Consider the following 23180-nt stretch of genomic DNA (forward strand, 5'->3'; position numbering starts at 1 on the left):
GAACATATTGAAAGTATGTTGAATTCTAACCAACCCCAAGGGAGTCAACAACAAAATTATAATTTCAAGTCGAAATGACCTTTTTTCTGTCTTTTGAACCGAGCCGAGCCTCGAATCTTTGGGTCGGAATCAGTGAGGGGAGCATAGGCCCTAAGCAAGATTTAGAAATAGATGGAAAAATGGATATAGTTAAATGTTGTAGATGCTGCTTGGATCCGGTTCTAGTTACTAAGCCAAACCCCTTTTTTTTTTAGTTCAAATATTGTTTTATGCTCCGTTTATTTCTTCGTATAATATTTTTAAGGATAACGTTTTTCGTAGAAAGTATTTTTTAACGTTTGGTGCATACGAAAAATCACAAATATTTTTTTATATTTTTATTCTATCATATTAACCTATAGAAATTAATTTTTATTTACAATATAAAAATATTAATATAAAATAATTGCTTAGTGGTGGTTTAAATGTGTCCCGATAGCTTGTTGGTAGTTCGCTGTAGCTCGTGATGGTTTAGGGTGGCTCGATATGATGGTGGCCCGGGGTGAACCGGTGATGGTCTAGGGTAGCCCGGGGGTTGCTTGGTGATGGTCCGTGGTGGCTCTGGTCTATGTTGGTGGTGGTCCAATAGTTTGAGAATAAGAAATTCAAATTCGAAAAATGATTTACGAAATTAAAAAAATGTAAATTATTTTTCGAAACTAAATAAATTTTTTTGGTCAAACCGAAAATATTTTTAGCTTGACTATTATTTTTCAACGCACCAAATACCAAAAAATGTGAAAAATATTTTCTAAAAAATTCATAAAAAATATTTTACGTCAAAACAAACGGAACATTAGTATAATGCATTATTCCTATTAATAAGTTCATCCATTGTTTGAAAAGCTCAAATGCTATCTACATGGTGATTTAAGCGATCTTAGATGTTTGTTTTGACTTTTTAGTATTATTTTTTTAAAAAAAAAATATTGGGGGTGAAAGAAATAGCTTAAACTTCAAAAAAAAAAATCAGTTTTTGTAAAATTTTTGAAAGAGAATACTTGAACTTAAAACTGTCACAATTTGAGGTATTCATTTTTCAGAAAGTCTCAATTAGCTAGGGGTCATCTATTAGGATTTTCCGTTAAATCTTATCAAAATTTTCAAATTACCCCTTCTTTTTTTTAGGAAGAAAAAAAAATTACTAGGATTTAAGTGTTGGTTAAAATTTAACAGAATTTGCAAAAATACCTATACTTGAATATTTGAAATTTTTTATAATTTTTTTTTTTTAAAAAAAAAAAAAAGAAACTATAAGGGTATTTTGGAAATTTTGATAAGATTTAACGGATAATCTTAATGAATGACCCCTAATTGAAACTTTCCAAAAAACAAATACTTTAAATTGAGACAGTTTGAAATTCAGATATCTTCTTTCAAAAATAATAAAAGTTTGGTACCCTTGAGGGAAATTATCCCAAATTTAAATTTGATGTTTTTACTTTAATTTTTTTTTTTTTAGAATAAGGATGTAATATCATTAATCCAAATAAACATCTTGATGTGCTGAGATAATGCTACGAATAAAGGGTGGACACTCCTCTACCCATACCATGTCTAGCAATTGAGAAATCGCATACTTTGCTAATACATGAACTACTTTATTGGCATTCCTCCTAACATGCATTACATCAACGGAAATAAAATGAGAGAAATAAGCTTTAATGTCATCTAAAAGGTGGCCGAATACCCGGTTGGCAGAATCCTTCCTACGTAGAGCCGAGACCACCTCCATAAAATCACCCTAAAGGATGATGCGCCCCCCTCCTACCTCTGCCCAACAAAACAGCATACCATGCCGCCATAGCTTCAGATGTTTTTACTGTAATTGCTTGTTAAATTCCGAAATCATTTTATCCATAAATATGTTCACTTTCGTTAGACGTGTGATTAAATTTTATATATCAATCACAAAAGCTTTGTAGATTTATTGATTACTTTTTTGAGTCTACGAAATAAATCGATCAACTAGTACTCGACCCGATCGTTGATGTGCGGTGCGGGTACCAAAAGGCTACCGAATGAGGTTCGGGTCGTTGCAAGTTTCAAATTTGACGAAAGAACATAAAGCCCAACTGAACATTTTAAGGCCACTCAAATTTTAGAACCTTGAGGCTCAACATCGATCGGAAATCCCCAATTACGCTTGCTTTGGTCCTTGGAAAATACGTTTGTGGCGTTAAATTTATTCTTTACATTAATTTATTTTATTTATTACACTGATTTCACTTCAGTTAATTTGACATGTTTTAAACGATCTTTTATGTTAGCTACTTAAAAAAAAATAAAAATAAAAATATTTAAAATACGACATATTAATTAGTGTGAAATGATTGCGATAAATAAGTGTGAAAAGTAACATATCTCTTATAACTTTTAAGCTACTTTTTTTTTCGTCGGCATAAAATACTTTCTCAAAAATATTTTTATATTTTTCGGTGTTTGGTGTGACCGAAAATAATAGTCGAACAAAATAAAATCGATTTGATCAAAAAAACTTCTTTAGTTTCGGAAAATGATTTACAATTTTAAATTCCATAAATCATTTTCCGAGTTTGAGTTTCTTTTTCTCAAACCGCTGAACCATTGTTAGACCACCACCAAGATAGACTCGAGTCACCGCTGGGTTACCACCAAACCACTACGGACAATCACTAAGCAACCCTCCAAGCCATCGTTGGACAACCACCAAACCATCTTTGGATCACTATCGAGCCACCCTAAATCATCACCGAGTCGCCCCCTGACCACCCTCGACGACTGCTGAGCCACCCTAGACCATCACCGAGCCACCACCACCGAGCCACCTTCGGACAACCGTCGAGCCACCATAGACCATCACTGAGCCACCTCTGGACCACCACCAAGCCCACCCTCATACTATCATTGACCCACCCTCGGACCACCACAGAGCTATATTTGGACCATCGCTGAGCCACCCGGGAGCATCCCTGAGCGACCCCCGGACTACCACTAAGCCACACCCGGACCATCACCAAGCCACCGCCGAGCCACCTCTATAAGACTACCGAACCACCATTGAGACACCCATGGACCACTTTCGAACCACCACCAAGCAATATTTTATATTAATATTTTTATAATGTGAATAAAATTTTATTTTATTGGTTAATATGATTGAATGAAAATATAAAAAATACAATTTTTTTTTTTTAAAAAAAAAATGTGATTTCCCATACACTCTAAACGCCAAAAAAATGTTTTCTACATAAAACTGTTTTTTTTTTTAAATGATTTTTTAAACAATATTTTACGATAAAAAACATTTTAAACTGAAACAAATAAAGAATTACTATAATTTTCTTACAAATTCACGTTATAATCCACAACTTTTGAAAATGAGTCATGGAATGACGGTCCACATTTAAGGCCCAGATCGTTTTTCCGTTAAAATCTATTCCTCAAAATATTTTTCTTAATTTTACGTGTCTGGCCCTTCCCGTTCTCATTTGTGCACCCCCCCCCCCCCCCCCCCTTTTTAGAAAATGCTTTTTATTATATTTTTTTCTCCTAAATTCATGTGATAATGCATAATTTATGAAAATTAGTGTGATGTATAATGCGGCAATCCATTATCAGTTAGGTCATAGGTGAGAGATTCTGGATAAATATTTTCTGTAAATACTTTGTAATCATTTTATTTTATAATTTTCCCCTCCTTATTGTCATTTTTTCCCCCAAAATTTTGTGATTAATTTGAAGAATGAACACTTCATGAAAAGCCCAAACATAAGGGAAGGAGGAGGGTACTTGGGTTGATTGAACAAATTGGGTGAGCCTATTGCAGCAATCCATTATCACTTTGAGCTTGTACTAGGCTCGATCCCATCGCCAAGTATGTGATGGGCCACAATGCATAGATTTAGCTTGACTTGGGTCTTGAGCTTGGCTCATCGTTGAACAATATTATTGTTTTTTTTTATTTTTACGTGTTCACACAAGAGGGGGAGGGGAGATTCGAACTAGTGACCTTCACTTCTTAAAGCGTAGTCCCCAACCAATTGAGTTACCCGTCGATTGAGCTATCCCTTGGGGACAACAATATTATTGTTTAAAGTAATACTGATCTGCCAGTGTCAATTAATTATTGTTAAGAAAAAAAATTAAGGATTTACGTCACATGATGTAATAAAAATGTGATTTTTAGCATTACTCATTGCCCAAACACCATACCTTGATTACCCTGACATGGTTTAACTTGATTTTGATCTTGAATCAAATTAAGTTAATTTTTTTGAATAAAATAATAAATAGTAATCTCTTTTCTTTATTTTGCAATGACAAAATTTTCCTTTAAATTAGATTAGAAAAAATTTCTTAAATTCAGTTTATAAAACTAACATTTGTTTTTGAAGCATGTAATTTTCACATTCATTTTTAATTCTTACATTCATGATCTTTATTAGAACATGTAATTTTTAACATAATTTAAAACTAAATATCAATTTAATAAATTAAGTTGGAAAAAATTTCTTCCAATTTAAAAGAACTTTATCCCTTATGCAGCATCTTAGAGCACTAAGAGAAGCTTCTCTAAATAAACTTATTGAATCATATTTCCTTGTGGTTACCTAAACTAAGAAAATTCCAAAAGAACCAAAAGTTACACCCTAAATATAGGAAAGCAAAAGTAGTTTTAATAACACTACTTTAATATAAAATAAATAAATAAATAAAACTTTATCTTTCATTTTTCATTCCTTTAACATTTATTTGAAACATATTTAAATGATTTATATTTCTTTTTCTTTTTTCCTATCATTTAATTTAAAAACTATTTAAATGATACATGAAAATGATAAATGAAGCTATTGTAAAGTACATTTAAATAAGAAAGTAAAAATAATTTAATTCCTTAAATTAATGAAAAGTTCAAAAAAAAAAAAATTGTTGCCAGTGCTTTTACCTATTTTCAAGGCCAACATAATAGAAGCATATTTGCTCGATTGGGATGGGTACCCATATTTTTTTTTTTTTTTTTTTTTTTTTTTTTTTTTTTTTTTTGTAAAACCAAACTTAATCAAAGTCAACTACTTTCTTTTTTTTTTTTTTTTTAATATTTTACAATTAATTCTTGGCTCTTGCACCTTTCCATAAAACCTCGACAAGTATGCAACAAATTGAGTGACACCCTATAAAGTTAATCATATATTAAAAAGATGAATTGTTAACATTAAGCGGAGATGTTTATGAGTTATGAGTTTCACATTGATTCTTTACTAAGGTGAAACTATGTTTCATAAGCAATTATAGAAATCTCTAATTATAACCTGACTAATTATTTAAGAGCAATTATTATTATTGTTATTATTATTAACCTTTAAGAGTGAATTTGTTTCTTACAAATGGCCTTGTTTGGAAACCAAAACCCAAATCGAACCCGATTTAAGGGGCGAACATGTTTTTGGGGAGAATTTTGAGTTTCGACTTGAGCTGAGTCAGCATCCAAACAAATAAGTCTCAATTTGATTTCCTACTCGAGTGAGCACGAGTGGGCTATCAAAATGGGGCAAACTGGGTATCAACATTTCAAGTAGAGAGGGGAGTTATAGCCTATAGGGGCAAGGGGGCAGAGAGTTGATATGTGGTTGAGTAGAGTTAGGACAATCATGCCAAGCTTTTGGAGCATAAAACCTGGAGAGCACAAACCAATTACCCAAAGTGTGGAAATTATTCTAAGAAAACACAAAGAGGTTGGGCATAAAGGGAGTCATTAGGTCCCCCAACATTGACCTTTTGCCAATGAAAAGCCCATCCACACCCCCAACCATTATAGGATTGGGACCCTCCCCATCTTTCCATCATCATTAATTTATGACACTTTTATTCCCACGCCTAATTTCACCAGCAATTTCTCCTATACACCCCCACACATGGGGATATCATTTGTCTAACAAAGTGCCTTTTTGTGAAGCATAAAAAAAAAACACTATTTTGCTCGTTGGTAAACCACCACTTTCCAATAGTTCATGTGCGTACCAATTTTCCTTCTATTTTATATTATTTTTTCAAGTACAAGAATGTTTTCCCAACAATCCCAAAAAAAAAAAAAAGAAGTTAAAGTATATATGCGCTATTACTATAAAAGAATTAATAAAATTTGTAATTAGAGCTTTATAAAGTCACTAATAAAGTTTAATCTTACCTATTAAGGAATTAATGTAAAACTTAACACTCATATACACACTATTAATTAGAGCATTCTCATCAGGCTAGCCAAATATTATTTTGGTAGCCGAAATACTAAAATAAGAGCAAAATGAACGGCATACGACTCAATAATTAGATAAAAAAAAAATATAATAATAATAATTTGGTGAGCAGCTACAATGATCACCATTTACTGTTTACTCACCAAACATTTAAAAAAATATTTTTTAACCTTTAACATTCTCCCTCCTCTCAATAAATAAAATCTTGAGAAATAATATTTAAATATAACAATGAAAGTGAATAGTTTAAAAAAAAATAGAAGCTAAAATAAATAAAAATTTTGCTGACCCGAATTTAAATGCTTTTATAATTAACCCATAAGATTTTAGTAAAAAGTATATAAATAGGTTTTTTTTTTTTTTTTTTTTTTTGGCTTTTTGGGTCATTTTTTCCTTATCCCTTTTGTTTTATCTTTCAAAAAAAAAAATAGCAAACAACTAAAAATACATTTACCGTCCATCAAAACATAGCCAAGACTTTTCATTTTTATTAACATTGGAAGCAGAAGTGGTTGAGGGGACTATTATGAGGCAGGTGTAATTGAAAAAGGGAGTTGGCGTCTGAATATGAAAGAGACGTTGTTATAATAAACCAAGAAGCCATAAAACGTCGATGTGAGTAATGCATGGACAAGCTACGAAGCTTATTAGCTAAGGTCCCCTACTCCTACTCTCTCCTACCCCCACATGCATGTGATGTGTAGCTTTTGGGACCATGCATGCATCCCTTCAACACACACCTATTCCACTCTTCTTCTTCTTTTTTCATTTTCCTTTTTTTAATGATCAACTTAACTACATTTAGTAAGCTTTGAATTGCCTCAAGTGGTAAAGACTTTGGTTTCGGTGATATTCCATCCAAGTCTAATGTTCAAATCTTCTTTATTGTAAATAATTCCTTACGACTGCGTTTGCCGGTGAATCCGAAGCCTTATCCGATCCGTATAGATGGAACACTTTATACGAGTATAGGGTATATGGATTCATGAAGTGGTCATTCATAATTTCATTATAATATAACATGTTAAGACATATTTTAATTCAAAAGCTTAAAATTTAACGGGTTTGAACTCAACTATACTATATTAATCACTCATACTTATAACATCTTTCAAATGTGTAGCTCAATATTTTTACTTAAAACAATTTTAGTAGTATTATGTTCCAAACAAAAATCCCAAAGTAAATCTTTGAGCATGGGACTTTTTCAACCCAAACATAAAAAATAAAAGTATTAATCTTATATATATATATATAATTTGCATGGAGGTCTTGGGAATGATGGATGTCCTGCATACAGCTTTTGCATTGCTGTGTTGAGTTGTTTTTGGTTAGTGGTCCTGACTTTGTGAAGGCCATATTTAAAGTATTAATTATAAAAATGATGTTTTGTTTAATGAAGAATAATGATGGGTTTTTGTGGTCCAAGATGATATAATTGGATAAAAGAAGACATCAACCAACCATTATCATTAAATTTTTACAACTAAATAAAGTTCCTACATTTCTCTTTCTTCCTTTTTTTTTTTTTTAATCACGCTAACCGCCCAATCACCAACACTACTCCCTCAGATCTTCAACTTCCTAAATATGGAACCTCTTTGGGCAAATCAACGTTTTGGCTTCTTTGTTTGTTTATTTATTTATATATATTTTTTTTAGAGAAAGAGGGTTTTTATTTATTTATTTATCTGTAATTTATGTCCAATCTAGAAAGAATAAAAATATATAATCCAAGATCGCCTAACTTGGCAATCTTGGATTAAAAAAAAAAAAAAAAAAAAGTACATCATTAGAGTTCTTTTCATGTAATAAATATCTTGAAAATGGAATTCACTGGACCGCTTTGTTTGTTAATGTGTTTTGAGATTTTTTTTTATTTTTTGAGAATGAAAAATAAATAAAATTTTTAACAAACGGAGCCTATGTGTCTGTTGGATTTTTTCATCTAACGCGGTTTAATACCCGCTTGCTCGGTTGCTTGGGAAAAGTATAGATTAAATTGGAATTTTATGATATAAATGTGAGATGCTTGAGACAATGTCAACACCAAAAGGAGAGTAAAGAGCACCCCCATGTGCACCAAGCTTGGTCCCTCATGGATGATAGGTGAAACTAAATTAAAATTGAAGTACAACACCTTGTGGTAATTTGGTACATCTCATTCATTACATCCATCAACCATATGTATTATTTATCACTAAAAATTGGCAATGATGCATACATTATGTCTTAGGAATTTGGGTAGGATAATCCTAGAGAACCTAGTCCACTCTTTATGTTTTATAAAGAGGGAAAAAGTAGCCAATTTAATTGGCACATTGAATTCGATTGGACAAGAACAATAATTGTTAATCACCAATTTATTATACTAATTAAACTTTTGAAATAACTACTAATTTAACAAGATATCATATCAAAGACCTTGAGTCTGAACCCTAACTCTACAATTTATCACAATTTCAATTACATATCTCACGTATTGAACTTCACTTGTTGAGGAAGAGCTTGAGTTCACATGCGAGAATAGTGCTAAAGTATTCAATTTATTATTTCCTATCGGTTTAAGATAATGAAATAATTGTTGTTTGAACAATAATAATGTTAAATTTAGGTTGAATAAAAAAATAGATTTTCTCAATTTAACTTTGAACAATACACACATACATGTATATTCCTACACAATACCAAAAGATTGGGTAAGGAGAGAAATAACTCTATTGGACAACATATTTTAGGATGCAAAATTGAAGATTGAGAATAGTTGCAATTCAATCAATTCCGAATCCATTTATATGTTCGAGCAAGTATCCAGACAGCTAGCCATTAGTCTAAAGTTGAAGCATTTAAAATTTGCAATTTGACATAAGTCACATTGACCAAGGTAACAGGAGCAAGGCTTGAAAGTCAAGGTCCTTTGACTAATCACTGCTGGCTTTAACTTGTTTAAGGAGATTAATGGTGTATAGATCTGAGTTATGGTCAGTCTCACCTACATGTGGCTAAATGAATTGGAGAAATGTGTTTTTATTTGTGTTATCTGTAATTTTATTTATTTATTTTTGTAAGTAAAGTACTTAAGGTTCTCTTAGCATCTATATCCTCCAGCATGTGCAATTCCCCGGTTAAGGTTTTCTTTTTATAAAATAACAATCACAGTTTGACAACACCTTTTAGGAGATGCTTTTTTTTTAAAAAAAAAAAAAGTATTTTTAATTTGAGATAAATGTAAAAATAATTTTAAGTGTTTTGTATTTTGAATTGTTCGTTAATACTTTTGTTTTTTTTACGTAAAGAGCAAAAAGTTTGACCCAACGGAGGTTGATGGCTATGTTTGGCAAACAACTCTATGGTTTTTTGCAATACCAGCATTGACAAAATGCGGATATCACTTTTGATATCCGCATCTACGTAAATTTTTTTTTTTACTATTTGCATGCGCGGAGTTGTTGTATTCATGAAGTACAGTTATTATCCGCTATCCGCAAATAGATAATCGGCCTATTTTTTAAACGTTTTTAAAAATAATTTTGATCGATTTTAAATTTTTGGGCTTGTTTTGTAAATATAATGAAACATCGAAAATATGTAGAATTGAGGAAAAAAATGGAATGATTTATACGATCTCAAAATATTCATAGTAATCAATGCTTACAATAAACATTCATTTTATTTATTTATTCATAATTCAATAAACATAAGCGAACATAAAAAATAAATAAATAACATAAATTACAAATCAAACATTAAAAAAATTAAAAAATTCATAACATAAAATAACATAAACTGTCTAAATAGAACATATCAATAAATGAATACTGCTGGCGTTGTGTTGAATATATAAACTATAATAGATATTAAAATATAAAAAATATATAATTTATAACAAGGGCATGCGGATATAGTTACATACCTTAAAACCGCTATTTGCATCCGCTCACGCAGATAGTTATTTATGCCAATCACATCTGCATGTACGGATAATAAATATGTTCAGAGAGTGAATATGAGCGATTAATATCTACCCGCATGTACTATATCCCCAATGCATGTAGGTAAACTTAGCAGTAGAGTTAAGCGACAAGGTGAATGTTAATAAGCACCTCACAGTCTCACACAAGGTACGTTGAGAACGCAAAACTCATTTTGTGTAATAATTTCCTTAAGTCATCCTAAAGATTCAACGTGTTGGATAATTGTTTGGTGAGCATGGATTGTGATTCCCTGCAATCCGCTTCTCTCGATTTTTTTTTTTGAAACACAGTGCGTTCTTCTTCATTACAGAAAAACAATCCCCAAATGGGTTACATAACCAGAAAAACAATACAAGAACAAAGCACCAAATACAACTATAACGCACAAAGGCGAGAAACAGAGCCAAACGGTCATCATTGTGAACTAGAGATAAAGAATCTCTATCCACAAAGTTATGAAAACTTAGCTTAAAGCAGCTATCAAACGATAGACTATGAAACAGAGACAAGAATATACAAAACACAACAAACAAACAGAGATCCTAAAATACAAGCTCTGGGAAGAAACGACAACCGAAGTCGGCGTGTGTAAAGCACGCGCCTTCTCCGGGAACCCCCAAAACAATGGACGACCTTCACGAACGTAGATCGACACCTCCCGAGGCCGGAGAAACCAGCTGTGGCCCACACGCGCATGAACCAGAAGAGCTAAATCGCCGGCGCGTGCGGGTCACACACCGAACAAAGACGAGCCGCTCGGCCTCGTTGAGCGTCCATTTTGATCGGAAAAGGCCGACTATCGCAACTAGAGGGTTCGCATAAGTGAAAAGCTAGCCAATGATTGAAGATCTAACTTTGAAACATATCTTCACTGGAAATCCATCGACACTCACCGATCTTCACGGGCCAGCACTTGACAATCACAGTTTGCAACAAGAAAACAACAAAGAAAAGAGAAATCAACAACCCCCAACAGTTCCAGGAACCAGGAGGACCAAAAGCTCCAACAGCCCAAAGGCTTGGAGAAGAAACCACCACCACTTGGAAAACCAGGGGGAACAAAACTCCACCTTAGCCCTAAGGCCAGAGGGAGAACACCAGCACCAGGAGTGGGAGACTCAGAGCCTCCCCCCGGTGAAAAGAAGCTCACGGGTTTCTCTCTCTTTAGAAACTTCAGACGTTCTCCGATGACTACTTCTTAGTTACAAGTTCAATCCTCTTGTCTCGATTGTAAGAGTTTCCTTGCAATAGTAAAAGGCTCGTAATAAAGCTCACTTGTCTAAATAGATGCTAGGCTTTGCAAATTGCAATCCCAATTACCGGCGATTGGGTGCACATACTCAATTGCTAACAAGGATAAATCCTTAAATACTTCGTCATAATAATAATAAAAAAAATGGTCACGCGTGTAGGCCGGAGACTATTGGGGAAAATAAAAAGTTCATAAAAAAAGAAAAAAAGAAAAAAAAATAGAGGAATTGTTGTAAAATTAATGAAAATAACAAGACAAGATAAAGATTGTAAATATGAAACTAGTTCTTCAGGAACTATGTATGATTCTTCTCTATAATTGTGTATTTTACAAAGTATCCAATACTCCCTTTTATAGACATAGAATCATAGTGGGAGGTTAAGGAATAGGAAAGGATAGGACATGAATTAAAATGCTACATCAATGTATTACATGAATGTTATAGAATTCTAAAGATGACATGAATGTGTAGAATTCCAATAGATGAAACTAAATGGTCATCCACCAAATGCATGAATGCATTCATAACACTCCCCCTTGGATGACCATACACTAAGAATATGCCTCGTTAAAACCTTGCCAAGGAAAACCCAGTGGGAAAAAACCTGTGGCGAAGGAAAAAGAGTACACTATTCTTGTGTGTCATCGTATGCTTTAGGATTGCCTCATTAAAACCTTGCAAAGGAAAACCCAGTGGAAAAAACCTTAGCGAAGGAAAAAGAGTACAATCAGCATAATCATTTTACTCCCCCTTATCAGGATGAAGAGCTTCAATTGTTTATGATGAAAGATCCTATTGTTTAGGATGAATAGGATTGATATAAATGTGGTCAGCCATCCCATGAAAAGTGACCGACTATCTCAAGAGGTAGTTTAGCTACCTTTCATTTATTTTTAAAAAAAGTTTGTGACAAGATTCAGACGAAATGAATTGTTGGAATCTTGGGTATTGCATGGACTTTGTATTGATTTAAAAAAAAAAAAAAAAAAAACACAATAAATGTTGGGCAGTCCATTATGACTACAATGTACCTCCATCTTGGACAAGCTAATAAATGTTAGGCAGTCCATTATAAGAGCATATCACAGCCATTGATGGCATTGTATCAGTGAGCCCATTCAAATAAGGCCACACATGCATGAATGTGGGCAATCGAGTATCTCTCTGAACTCAATTTAAACGCTTTGCATTATGACTGTTCCTTATTAAATAACCACCTACACTCCTGCCAAATCCCATGCAAGCGATTATCCAAAAGGTTATTTTTATTTATAAAAAAAAGGGGGGGGGGGGGGGGGGGGGGGGGTTTATTTTGGGTGAAAAATGAAGTTGTATTTTATTAGTTATTTTAGTTTAAAAATCGAGCAATGCTATACATTTTAATTATTTATTTTTTTTTTCTTTTCAAAATTTAGTTTTTAAATAACGTGTCACAATCTCATATAATTTATTATTTTTAAAAATGTGTTACTATCTCATAAGATTGTGACACATAATTTAAAAAGTAAATTTTAGAAAGTCTAACATTTATCGTAAAAAATTGTGAGAAGTTAAAAGTATTCATCAAATTTGACGAGCACCGGAAGTTCACTAAATTGGAAAGTAAGATATGCACATGACTTTAAAATGTTAGGTAATCTACTAAATAAAAGAAAGGGGAAACTTCATCTGATTCTCACGAATTGTCGTCGCTTCTGTATTTTACTATACAAACTTAAAAAAACTCTCAATTTAGGCCTTTAGGGTATCAAACTTCCATTTTTTTTTGCAATGTCGTCTTTCTGTTAGATTTTTCTGTTAAATCTTGTTAAGATTTCAAGAATACCCATTTTTTTTAATTATTTTTTTTAAAAAATGAAAATAAAATATTCGTAAATATTTAATTTCGTTAAATCTTGACCAAAGCTTGAATTTTTGTAATTTGTTTTTTTTTTTTTCTGAAAAAAGAGAGACATTTCGAAAATTTTAACACACATCCGTTATGATTTAATGAAAAATCTTAAATGGATGAAATTAAAAAAAAAATTGAAGGATAAATATAATAAATTAAAAGTTTTTGAAGTTTATATAGCAATTGCAAATGTGATTGAACTTTTAAAGAGTTAAATAAAGTTTATTAAAAAATTTTAAAATAAAATAATAATAGTAAATAGTTAAAATAAAGAATAAGGTCCATGTTTTTTAAAAAGTGAGTAACTGAAATTAAAAAAAGAAAAATCAAATTTTAACTAAATTAAAAAGAAAATTTGATGAGCTAATGTGAATGCTTCTGCTTGCGTCAAAACTCAAAAGTCAAATAACAAAAGCTACCGGGTCAGCAGATGTCTAGAAACCACAACTAGTCTACTTCTATTTAGAGAAACAAGTACCGAGGAAGAAATAAGTATGTTCATTCAAAATTTATAGACCTCCATTTTTATATGCAAAGTGCCTATAAATTCAATTATCTATTATTTTATTACATTATTTAAATATTATTATATTATATTATATATTTTTTCAATAATAAGTCATTTTTTTTAACATGATATTTTTTTTTTTAGATAATTATTTATTATAAAGTCAGTAAATTTTTTGTTTCCATATGAAAGTGGTTCGTATGAGTGTGACTTTAAAATAATAAATATAGATTTTGTCATATAGACATACTTTGAAATACAATTTCTTAAATTTGAAGATATATTAAAATATAGCTATAACATAAATGAGTTTTGGTGAGAGAGATGGGTGGAGAGAGAGAAAGTGAAAGAAATATAATTAAATAAAAAAAAAAGATGCATATGTGAATAATGCAACTCCACATGTGGATTGGCTAACAATTTTAAAAATACCCATTTGTTTATTTTTTTTTAAGAAAATTTATAGATTTTTTAAAAGATTCGGTCATGGGTATGCAAATTTTGCTAGATTTCTAACTAACACCTAAATTCTAGATTTTTTTTTTTCTTAAAAAGAAGATGAGTATTTTGAAAGTTTTGATAGGATTTAACGAAAAATTCTAACAGATGAACCCTAAAAAAAACTTTTTGAAAAATGAATACAGCATAGATCGAGACGTTTTGAAGTTCAGGTACTTTTTACTAAAAGTGATGAAAAAGTTCGATATTCTTGCGTAAAGGTTTTTTTTTTTTTTTGGTTTCTTGTTTCTGTAATTTATTTCTGCACTATCTATTTTTTTTTTTTTAAAAAAGGTGCAACTTGGGGAAGAAAAAAGTGGAGGGTTCCTTAGAATGAAACCAATCCCTATATGGATTTGGACCCAGATAAATACCTTGTCGCAACGTTCTTGGTAAGAGTATATTTCTTGTTTTGTCCAAAGCTCCAAAGAAAAGGACTCGTCCTTTGTCATTAAAACTGAAATTTTCCTCATTTCAACCACATGATTTGTCAGCCCAAAACCCACGTATATTCAATCCTCCATTATGATGAAACCAAAATTCTCCGGCTTTGTGGTCCAAAATGTGACTAGCCAGATATCAAATGGTTCTGGAAGAACTTGAAAATGGCAGGCATGAAAATACAGGGGAGAGACGGGGGGCAAAAGGGTGACAGTAGAGAGGGTGGCGTGCTTTAGCGGCAGAGAAAAAGCTCCTTTTAAGAGTGACTCTGACTCTCAGCCACCCTGTGAAGCACAGTCCCCTACTTCCTATACACAAACCTCAGTACACACTTCGCTTACTCAAGGAGCCCCTGTATTTTCCTCCTCATTTATTGTTATTATTTTTTTCCTTGCTTTTGTTTGTTGGTTGCCTTTTGTTGTTTGGGTCTTTGGCCTTCTGCAAGATTCAGGGCTAGGAGAGACAACTGTGCCAGACGCTCAGAGGAGGGTCGAAGGGGCATTGAGATTTGCGCCAAAAAAGAGAGAGGAAGATCTTGAGCGGATCAGGATGATTTAAAGTAAAGGCGGCGAGAATTTATGAGCTTTTTAGAGAGAGAGGTTCCATTCTAGTTTCTCTCTCTGACGCCAATTAATCTCTCTCTTACTCTCTCTTTACTAGAGCTTTTATTTTATTTTTCTCTCTCTGTGACGCCATTTTCTTCCTCTGTGTGTGTTCTGCAAGCCATTTCTCCATAGGGTTTTTTCGTGCTCGAAGTTTGTCTTTCGTTTTCTCTCTCTACAAGCGTCATCTACGTCATCATAGAGCCTCGGAGTCAATGGGTACAGCTCGAATATCGAGGCGGGGGTATAATGGGAGAGTCTGTCTCGGTCCGGTGTTTGTCATGGTCTAGTGGACTGAGTGAAGTTTTTTAGGTAGAGGAAGTCGCGCAAGAACGCCATTTCTGGACTCGGTTTTTGGTTTCTTCATCTGGGGTTTTCTCAGAATCCGCCATTTTAGAGAGAGAAAGTTGGGGGGTTGGGTGTGGGCAGCTTCGCTGGAAACAGAGGGATTGGTTTGGTGTGTTTGCGGAGTAGGTTTTCTTGTGATTTGTGGCACTTCCGAGAGGTATTTTTGGGTGAGCAAAATGAAGTTTATGAAATTGGGCTCGAAGCCTGATGCATTTCAAGCGGAAGGGAAAGCTGTCAGGTGAGCGTCTTTTCCTTTATTTGCTTTACTTTCATAATATTATAATCCCTATATACGTTTTTCTGTGTTTTTTGTTTTTGTCTTTGTTTTTTTGTTTTTGTTTTTTCTTTGGTTTTGTTGTCTTTTGTGTTTATCTTATATGCTAAATAGTAATATATTTAAGTATCGCTATTGTTCCTGAATTTAAGGTTTTCTTTGTGGGATTTTGTATATTTGATTGTGTATTGTTGTTATTTATTTTTATTGATGAATAATGTTTCTTTCTTATGCTTTGGCAGGTTTTAGCAAAAGGCTACACTTTGTTTATTTTTGAGATTTATATGTGATACTGTTAGGTGGACATTTCTTATCTTGGTTGCAAATTCTGAAATTATCTGTGCCTTTTTAAATTTTGGGCAAAAAAGGTCAAGACCCTTTTGAAAATTATTTCAGCTAATAAAAGTTGTGGGCAAAAACAAAAACAGAAAAGGGGGCTTATTATTTGAAGGAGAGAGGAAGGAAGGGGGGGTATCTAAGGCCATTAAGGAGGTGGTCCAGCCATTTAACTGTCCTCTTTTTTAAAGAATTTGTGGTCCAGATATGTTAAAGTCATCTGGGGTACCCAAGTTCTTTAATCATCAATTTGCGCAAGTTCCTTCTCTATACAATGACATTAATTCCGCAAACCATTTACGGTTTTTACCTCCAAAAAGGTTATAAAATTGTAATCATACATGCATATTTGGATTTATTATAGAATGTGTCAAACCAGTCAGAGGAAAAGTTAGACCTGTGGATGGATGGTTTGACAATCACTAATCCAGCTCTGTTGCTGCAAGATTATACTTGATTATGAAATATCATATTCTTGCATGTGCACATTGTCTAGTTGCATAATGAGATATCAGGTATCAAGAACAGAGCTGGATTGGTGGTGAATTCATTTAATTATGTGAGCACATGTTATAATGCAAGTTGCATGTTTCTTTGACTTTATTGGTGTGTTAACTGAGGGCAAGTTCTACGTATAGACACAGAGCTTTGCAGGACGTGATGCAGTTATAGATAATTAGAGATTTGTAGTGTTCCTGTGCGGATAAAATGAGGTCTCAGAGCTTTTGATTCCCATCATACACAAATGCCGAGAGACTTGATTTTGTAATTTTTGCTATCGTATGTCATATGGTCCAGTGTGGTCTGTGTCTTGGACATTAATTTTGTTTCGATTTTAGATTTTGGAAATTGGAGAGGTTTCCTTGACATTCGTGTGTGAACACAAGATAACCTGTTAATCTATTTAAGCATGATCCTTTTTTTTTTTTTTTTTTATGTGACCACAATATGTGAAATGGAACTTTGAAAATAGCTCTGATGTTACCCGCAGGGCTTGTTATCTGGGTTAGGGAGTCTTGGTACTCAATATCCATTTCACTTTCCTTTTAAGACAACTACCTTTGAACTAGGATCAGTTGGATGATCATACATGCAGCAGATGACATTCATTTCACTTTTAAGTTATGCTTTTTAAGATTTAGGAATGGTTGAAAATTGTGTTGCATTGTGTGTAACGACTCATGCAAAAGTGCTTGCCACATTTGCACTATTACCTCAAAAAGACCAGTCAATTTGGAGCTTCCATAGAATCACTTGTAAAGTCCAGTTTCACCTAATAAGTAAACAATGTGAGGCTTAACACTAATGGGCGTTTTTATCAACCACCCACTCTCTATGCAGGCTACTCATCTTCCCAATATGGGACTGTGGTGTTACACTGTGACTAAACTGATTAGATCAAAGTTATCAAAATTTTGTATGAGAGGTAGGTGAAGTTTTTAAATCAATGTTGCTACCAGTCCTGGGTCTGGTGACTTATATTACATATTAGGCTCGCTTTTGGGATTGAAGGTTGGTTCTATGAGAAAGAAAACATTTATACGGAGAATGTGTTGCATTACTGTAATGAAGAGTTTGATATCAAGTTTGTAGTTTTGGAGAGTGGATGAAAAGAGCTTAGTAAATATTCATGACTTGTTGGCACCAGTTATTGAGGTCCATTAAATGAGTCTGAATTGTCGAGAAGACTTGAAATCCATCATCTATGCTGTTACATGCAAAACTAATTTGAGCTGCTGAGTGGCAAGATTATTTATCTTGTTTATTGTGCAACCCATAACTTTGATTATTGTTGGATTTTATTGGGTGTTTCAAGTGCCTGATCTATTGTTGGTTTATGAAATGAGGATGAGTGGTCTTTCTTCACACAATTCACTTTCCATGAGATGGTCATCTGCATGTATATATTCTATTTGCATGTATAACTTTTTAGTGACCTCTTTATCGGCTTAGCATATCATGTCCTACTCGTGCAGATACGTGTCATCTGAATTGGCAACGGATGTCATCATAAATGTTGGTGAAGTGAAGTTTTACCTTCACAAGGTATGGTCCCCTTGTTACTTTCCCATCAAGTGAGTTGAATTTTTATATATTGACTGTTTGAATTCTTAGTTGTCCTATTTATATGGATTGGTCATGCTTTCAAGTTTTGATGACCACCCATAAAATTTTTTCCAAACTATTGAGATTTACATGTTGCTAATATTAAACTGGTCTGAGAGAAGTGCTAATGCTATCATTTATACATACAAGCATGTGAAGAGAGCAGGAAAGTGGAACTAGGCCAACCTAATATTAGAAGATTTGTGTATGGATGGCTATGTTTTATTTTTTCACAAACTTGTCATGTTACTTTTTTTTTTTTTTTTTTTTTTTTTTTTTTTTTTTAAGAAAAAAAAAATTAATAAATAGATCATTTGCAAGGTTGAGGTTGTTAAGGGCTCATGCGAGATAGGCAATTAAAGCATCTCTCTCCTACCTCACTCTGGAATATATGACCATTATTGTGAAAGTATAAACATACCGGAACATATTTTTATTTAATCCTTTTGGGATCTATTTTATGTTGTGTTTTTATATTGGAGATAAAACCATTTGTTTTGGTTCTAAATTTATACCAAATGGACAATATCAGACAAACTGCAAAATTAATTGAGCAACAAAGATCAAATTTAAAAGAGGCCAGTGGGGTATGAGTTGTGCTTCTGTCAAGAACAGGGAGCTTAAGTATCAAACTTCAGACTTTATATTGTTGTCATGGTTGGTTGAGGTTGCTATCTTGTACCAAACAAAAAATAGCCATGCAAGCGTTGTAGCAAGATTGTCATGGTTGGACAATCTTTGGTGTTGCAACTTATCTGTTCCTCTAGGAATGTCCCTTAATTTACCCATGTTTTAAAATCTTCCTAAGTTATCTAGGTGACTAACAAATAGTTATTGTTTCCTTCCGTATACACTGTCCAATGAACATGAATCATTCCACTTTACATGTTTAATGTAGTCACAGAAAAAACTTTTACAATGACTGCTTTTTCCCCCAGCTACTTGGGTTGCTCTGGTTTCTAATACCTTAACTTTATGTGTTTGCAGTTCCCTCTCTTGTCCAAGAGCAACTGCCTGCAGAAACTTGTGTCGAAGGCCAGTGAGGAGAATGATGACGAAATTCATATTGTTGATTTTCCCGGTGGGCCAAAAGCCTTTGAAATTTGTGCAAAGTTCTGCTATGGAATGACTGTTACTCTCAATGCTTATAATGTTGTGGCTGCTCGTTGCGCAGCTGAGTTCCTCGAGATGACTGAGGATGTTGATCGAGGAAACCTAATATTTAAAATTGAGGTGTTTCTCAACTCAAGTATCTTCCGCAGCTGGAAAGATTCCATTATTGTTCTCCAAACCACTAAGTCTCTTCTTCCGTGGTCTGAGGATCTGAAAATTGTTGGAAGATGCATAGATTCCATTGCCTCTAAAACTTCTGTGGATCCTATGAACATCACTTGGTCCTACACATATAACCGGAAATTAGCAGGGCCTGATAGGATCATTGAGGATGGAGTGAAGTTCCCAGAGAAAATGGAATATATTCCAAAGGATTGGTGGGTTGAAGACATATGTGAGCTGGAGATTGATCTTTACAAGCGAGTGATGATCACTGTCAAATCAAAAGGAAGAATGGATGGTACTGTGATTGGTGAGGCACTAAAAACTTATGCAATTAGATGGTTGCCAGATTCTGTCGACACATTGGTTTCTGATGCTCATGCCTGGAGGAACAAATCTTTGGTTGAAACAATCGTTTGCTTATTGCCATCTGACAAAGGTTTGGGTTGTTCGTGTAGTTTCTTGCTAAAATTGTTGAAAGTTGCAATTTTAGTTGGAGCAGACGAGTCATCAAGGAAAGATTTGGTGAATAAGATCAGCCTGAAGCTGCCTGAAGCTTCTGTAAAAGACTTATTGATCCCAGCTCGGTCTCCCCAAATTACCATATATGATGTTGAGTTGGTGCAATGCATTGTGAATCGATTTTTGATGAATGAAAAGCCTAATAGGGATATGGATGTTGAGAAGAATGAGAAGGGGACTGATAATTTTGTCTCGGAACTTGGATCCTTGTTGAATGTTGTTGGTAAACTGATTGATGGATATCTTGCGGAAATTGCACGTGATCGAAACCTCACGCTCTCTAGCTTCTTTGACTTATCACAGATGATTCCAGAGTTGGCGAGACCAATTCATGATGGATTATACAAGGCTATTGACAACTACCTGAAGGTAGGCTTATACTATGCTGTGCATGCCAATTTTCTATATCTTCTTAATCTACTAGTTAAGCTCTTGAATCATGTGTGCACAAATTGCGTTCATTGAGGATGCTTTCTTGTTATCAATAAATTGGCCTTTTCTCATGTTATCTGATACAAGCAGTTTACTGAAGAAGCCATCGTTTCACAGGCTTCACAAATTCTTAGGACTCTGACCAGTCTAGTCTAATTATTGTGCTGTATTATTTTTTTTGGCTAATGATAGCATGTTAGTTGATCCCCATGCATGTCAAGTCCCCCAACCTTACACATTTCAGGTAATTCCCGGGGTTAATCCCTCGGGATATCCAATTTTAACATTTGGGTTTATAATTTGGGGCAATGCTTACTGAGGTGTCCTGATTTCAAGTCGATGAGGCACTCAAACCAACCCCCTGGAGTTCCTCTTGTTTATCCTTACTGAGCATTGCTGTTATTTTTCATGTTCTTGTTAATGTCTTATGTTATGTCTGTTCCCTCATTCAGTACTGTTGATACATAACTCATCAAATAAGACAGAATGAAGTCACTATAATACTTTGCTCTTTCTATGTGATTTAGAAGATCCAACGTTTAGGATTTGAACACATTCCTTTTAGAAATTCTGATATATTATTCCGATTTCAGGAGCATCCTAGTTTAACAAAAGCTGAAAGGAAGAAGTTATGTGGACTTATTGATGTCAAGAAACTGTCTATGGATGCATCCATGCATGCTGCACAGAATGAGCGCCTCCCACTTCGGGTTGTTGTCCAAGTTCTCTTTTTTGAGCAGGTTAGAGCATCTGCTAGTGTTCGGTCCCTTAACAACAATTCTGGCGACGCTTCACGTTCGACGACTAATACAGATGAAGAAGGTGAGATGACAGCAGCTGAAAACTGCAGAACCCTCAAGAAGCAGATGAGTCAAATGAGGATAAAAGGAGATGAGTTTCGGAAGAAATTGGCTAAGAAGAACAGTAAAAACAGCCGAAGTGGCATACAGTTGCTGCCATCCCGGTCCAAGCGAATATTCGATAAACTGTGGGCTGTGGGTAAAGGACACGGAGACAACCGAAGCTCCGAGACATCCGGGAGTTCTCAAAGCCCGACTTCATTGGTTCCTGGAGACACCAAATCCTCTGCTTCAGCTTCAAGACACAGGAGGCATTCCATCTCCTAGAAATGAATTTGGGATTCATTCAGATCAAAACAAGTGAAGAAGATTCAATCTGCCTTTTAAGTGTAAAAAGTGGTAGGTTTTTGTTATAGCATATGATGGGTTCTGATTGTTTAGCTGCAAAATATTCTGAAAGGGGTGTACTGCAGAAAAGAAAAGAAAAGAAAAAGTAATGAGCCTTTTTGGTTCTTCCTAACATATGTTGGCTCCAAATTGTAAGATATTTCTTTTCTATAAAAGTCCATGTAGGTCAATGATGTTATTGATGTAGGGCTCTTTATTCTTTATTGATGCTTGATGGTTTCCTTGTACAGGATCTTGATTCCTTACATTAAAGGTGACAATTCTTGAAAATTGAGCTAACCTAACCAAATAATACTTGAAAATAAACCGCCATAACTAAGTCAAATCATACTTGCATAATATTTTCTTTTCAATACCTTTTCCCTAAGTTTAATATGAACCAGTTCAAGACAAGATTGATTTTTTGATATCTCAACCGGTTCTATAAGTTAACTATATAAGTATATATATAATTTTTTTAAAATAATATAAGGTAAATGTATCATAAATTCTTGAGTGCAACGTCCAATTTCAGAGTGTTTTGTTTGATAATTTTTTCCTTTCTTTTTATAACCTAGAGACCTTAAACTTACTTGGGAGCAATTCAAGTAAACAATTTTGCTTATACGCCATGCTCATGGCTATACTCTGTTTGCCCCTCTTTTGGTGTTTAGTTGATTCAGTGTTCCCATACCGTATGGATCAAGACTTGGCCAAGAAACATGGACCTCTGATGCCATTTTTCTTCTCTCTCTCTCTCTCCCTCTGTCTGTCTCTTAAACACAAAGCAAATCAATAACATTAGTAACGAACTAGCTCCTTACAAATTCTGACTTGCAAGGCTTCCCAAGCTTGTTCATCTGGCACTGGCAGCAGCATAATTCGGGTACAAAACCACCAGAAACTTTCAAGGATGCAAAAAGACAAGATAGTTTTGCTATCATCGGCCGAGCCTTCACCACTTTGGGAACAATGCCCAGCTCTTTACCAGTATCACCTTCATAATTGCCATGATATCCTCCTTCAAGATCAGCTTTCGTTAAAAGATATTCAGAACTGCATCCCCTCAAGGAGATCGCATACACTGTACAATACATGGTTGGCGCTTGCTGTACTCTTGAACTACCTGCTTATTATAATCATTGTCATTCCGGCAACAAGCAAAAATGGTACGCAAGATATTGTACTGTTAAGCAAAAGAGAGAGGCACTTGGACTCCTGTGGGCATGCGAGAGAGAGAGAAGTTGAACGCCTAGAGTCT

General features: G+C 34.0%; 1 protein-coding gene across 2 annotated transcripts; it reads left to right on the forward strand.

Moving 5' to 3' along the window:
- Positions 1-14809: 14809 nt before the first annotated feature.
- LOC133871003 (BTB/POZ domain-containing protein NPY1) lies at positions 14810-22210 on the forward strand. 2 transcript variants are annotated; one of them, XM_062308331.1, is made up of 5 exons: positions 14810-15436; positions 15575-16025; positions 18374-18443; positions 19491-20669; positions 21326-22210. In XM_062308331.1, the coding sequence occupies exons 2-5, from the start codon at positions 15964-15966 to the stop codon at positions 21857-21859; spliced, it is 1845 nt and encodes a 614-aa protein (XP_062164315.1). In that variant the 5' UTR covers positions 14810-15436; positions 15575-15963; the 3' UTR covers positions 21860-22210. The 2 variants fall into 2 exon arrangements, with proteins under 2 accessions (XP_062164315.1, XP_062164314.1); XM_062308330.1 differs by having other exon boundaries at positions 14810-16025.
- The last annotated feature ends 970 nt before the right edge of the window (positions 22211-23180 follow it).

This window comes from Alnus glutinosa, chromosome 6, assembly GCF_958979055.1.
Source record: "Alnus glutinosa chromosome 6, dhAlnGlut1.1, whole genome shotgun sequence".
NCBI lineage: Eukaryota > Viridiplantae > Streptophyta > Magnoliopsida > Fagales > Betulaceae > Alnus > Alnus glutinosa.

Bases quoted from the DNA above. Each gene is read 5' to 3' on its own strand.
- LOC133871003 (XM_062308330.1), top strand. From the start codon at position 15,964: ATGAAGTTTATGAAATTGGGCTCGAAGCCTGATGCATTTCAAGCGGAA. The intron at 16,026-18,373 runs GTGAGCGTCTTT...CTACTCGTGCAG, and splicing joins GCGGAAGGGAAAGCTGTCAG to ATACGTGTCATCTGAATTGG. The intron at 18,444-19,490 runs GTATGGTCCCCT...ATGTGTTTGCAG, and splicing joins TGAAGTTTTACCTTCACAAG to TTCCCTCTCTTGTCCAAGAG.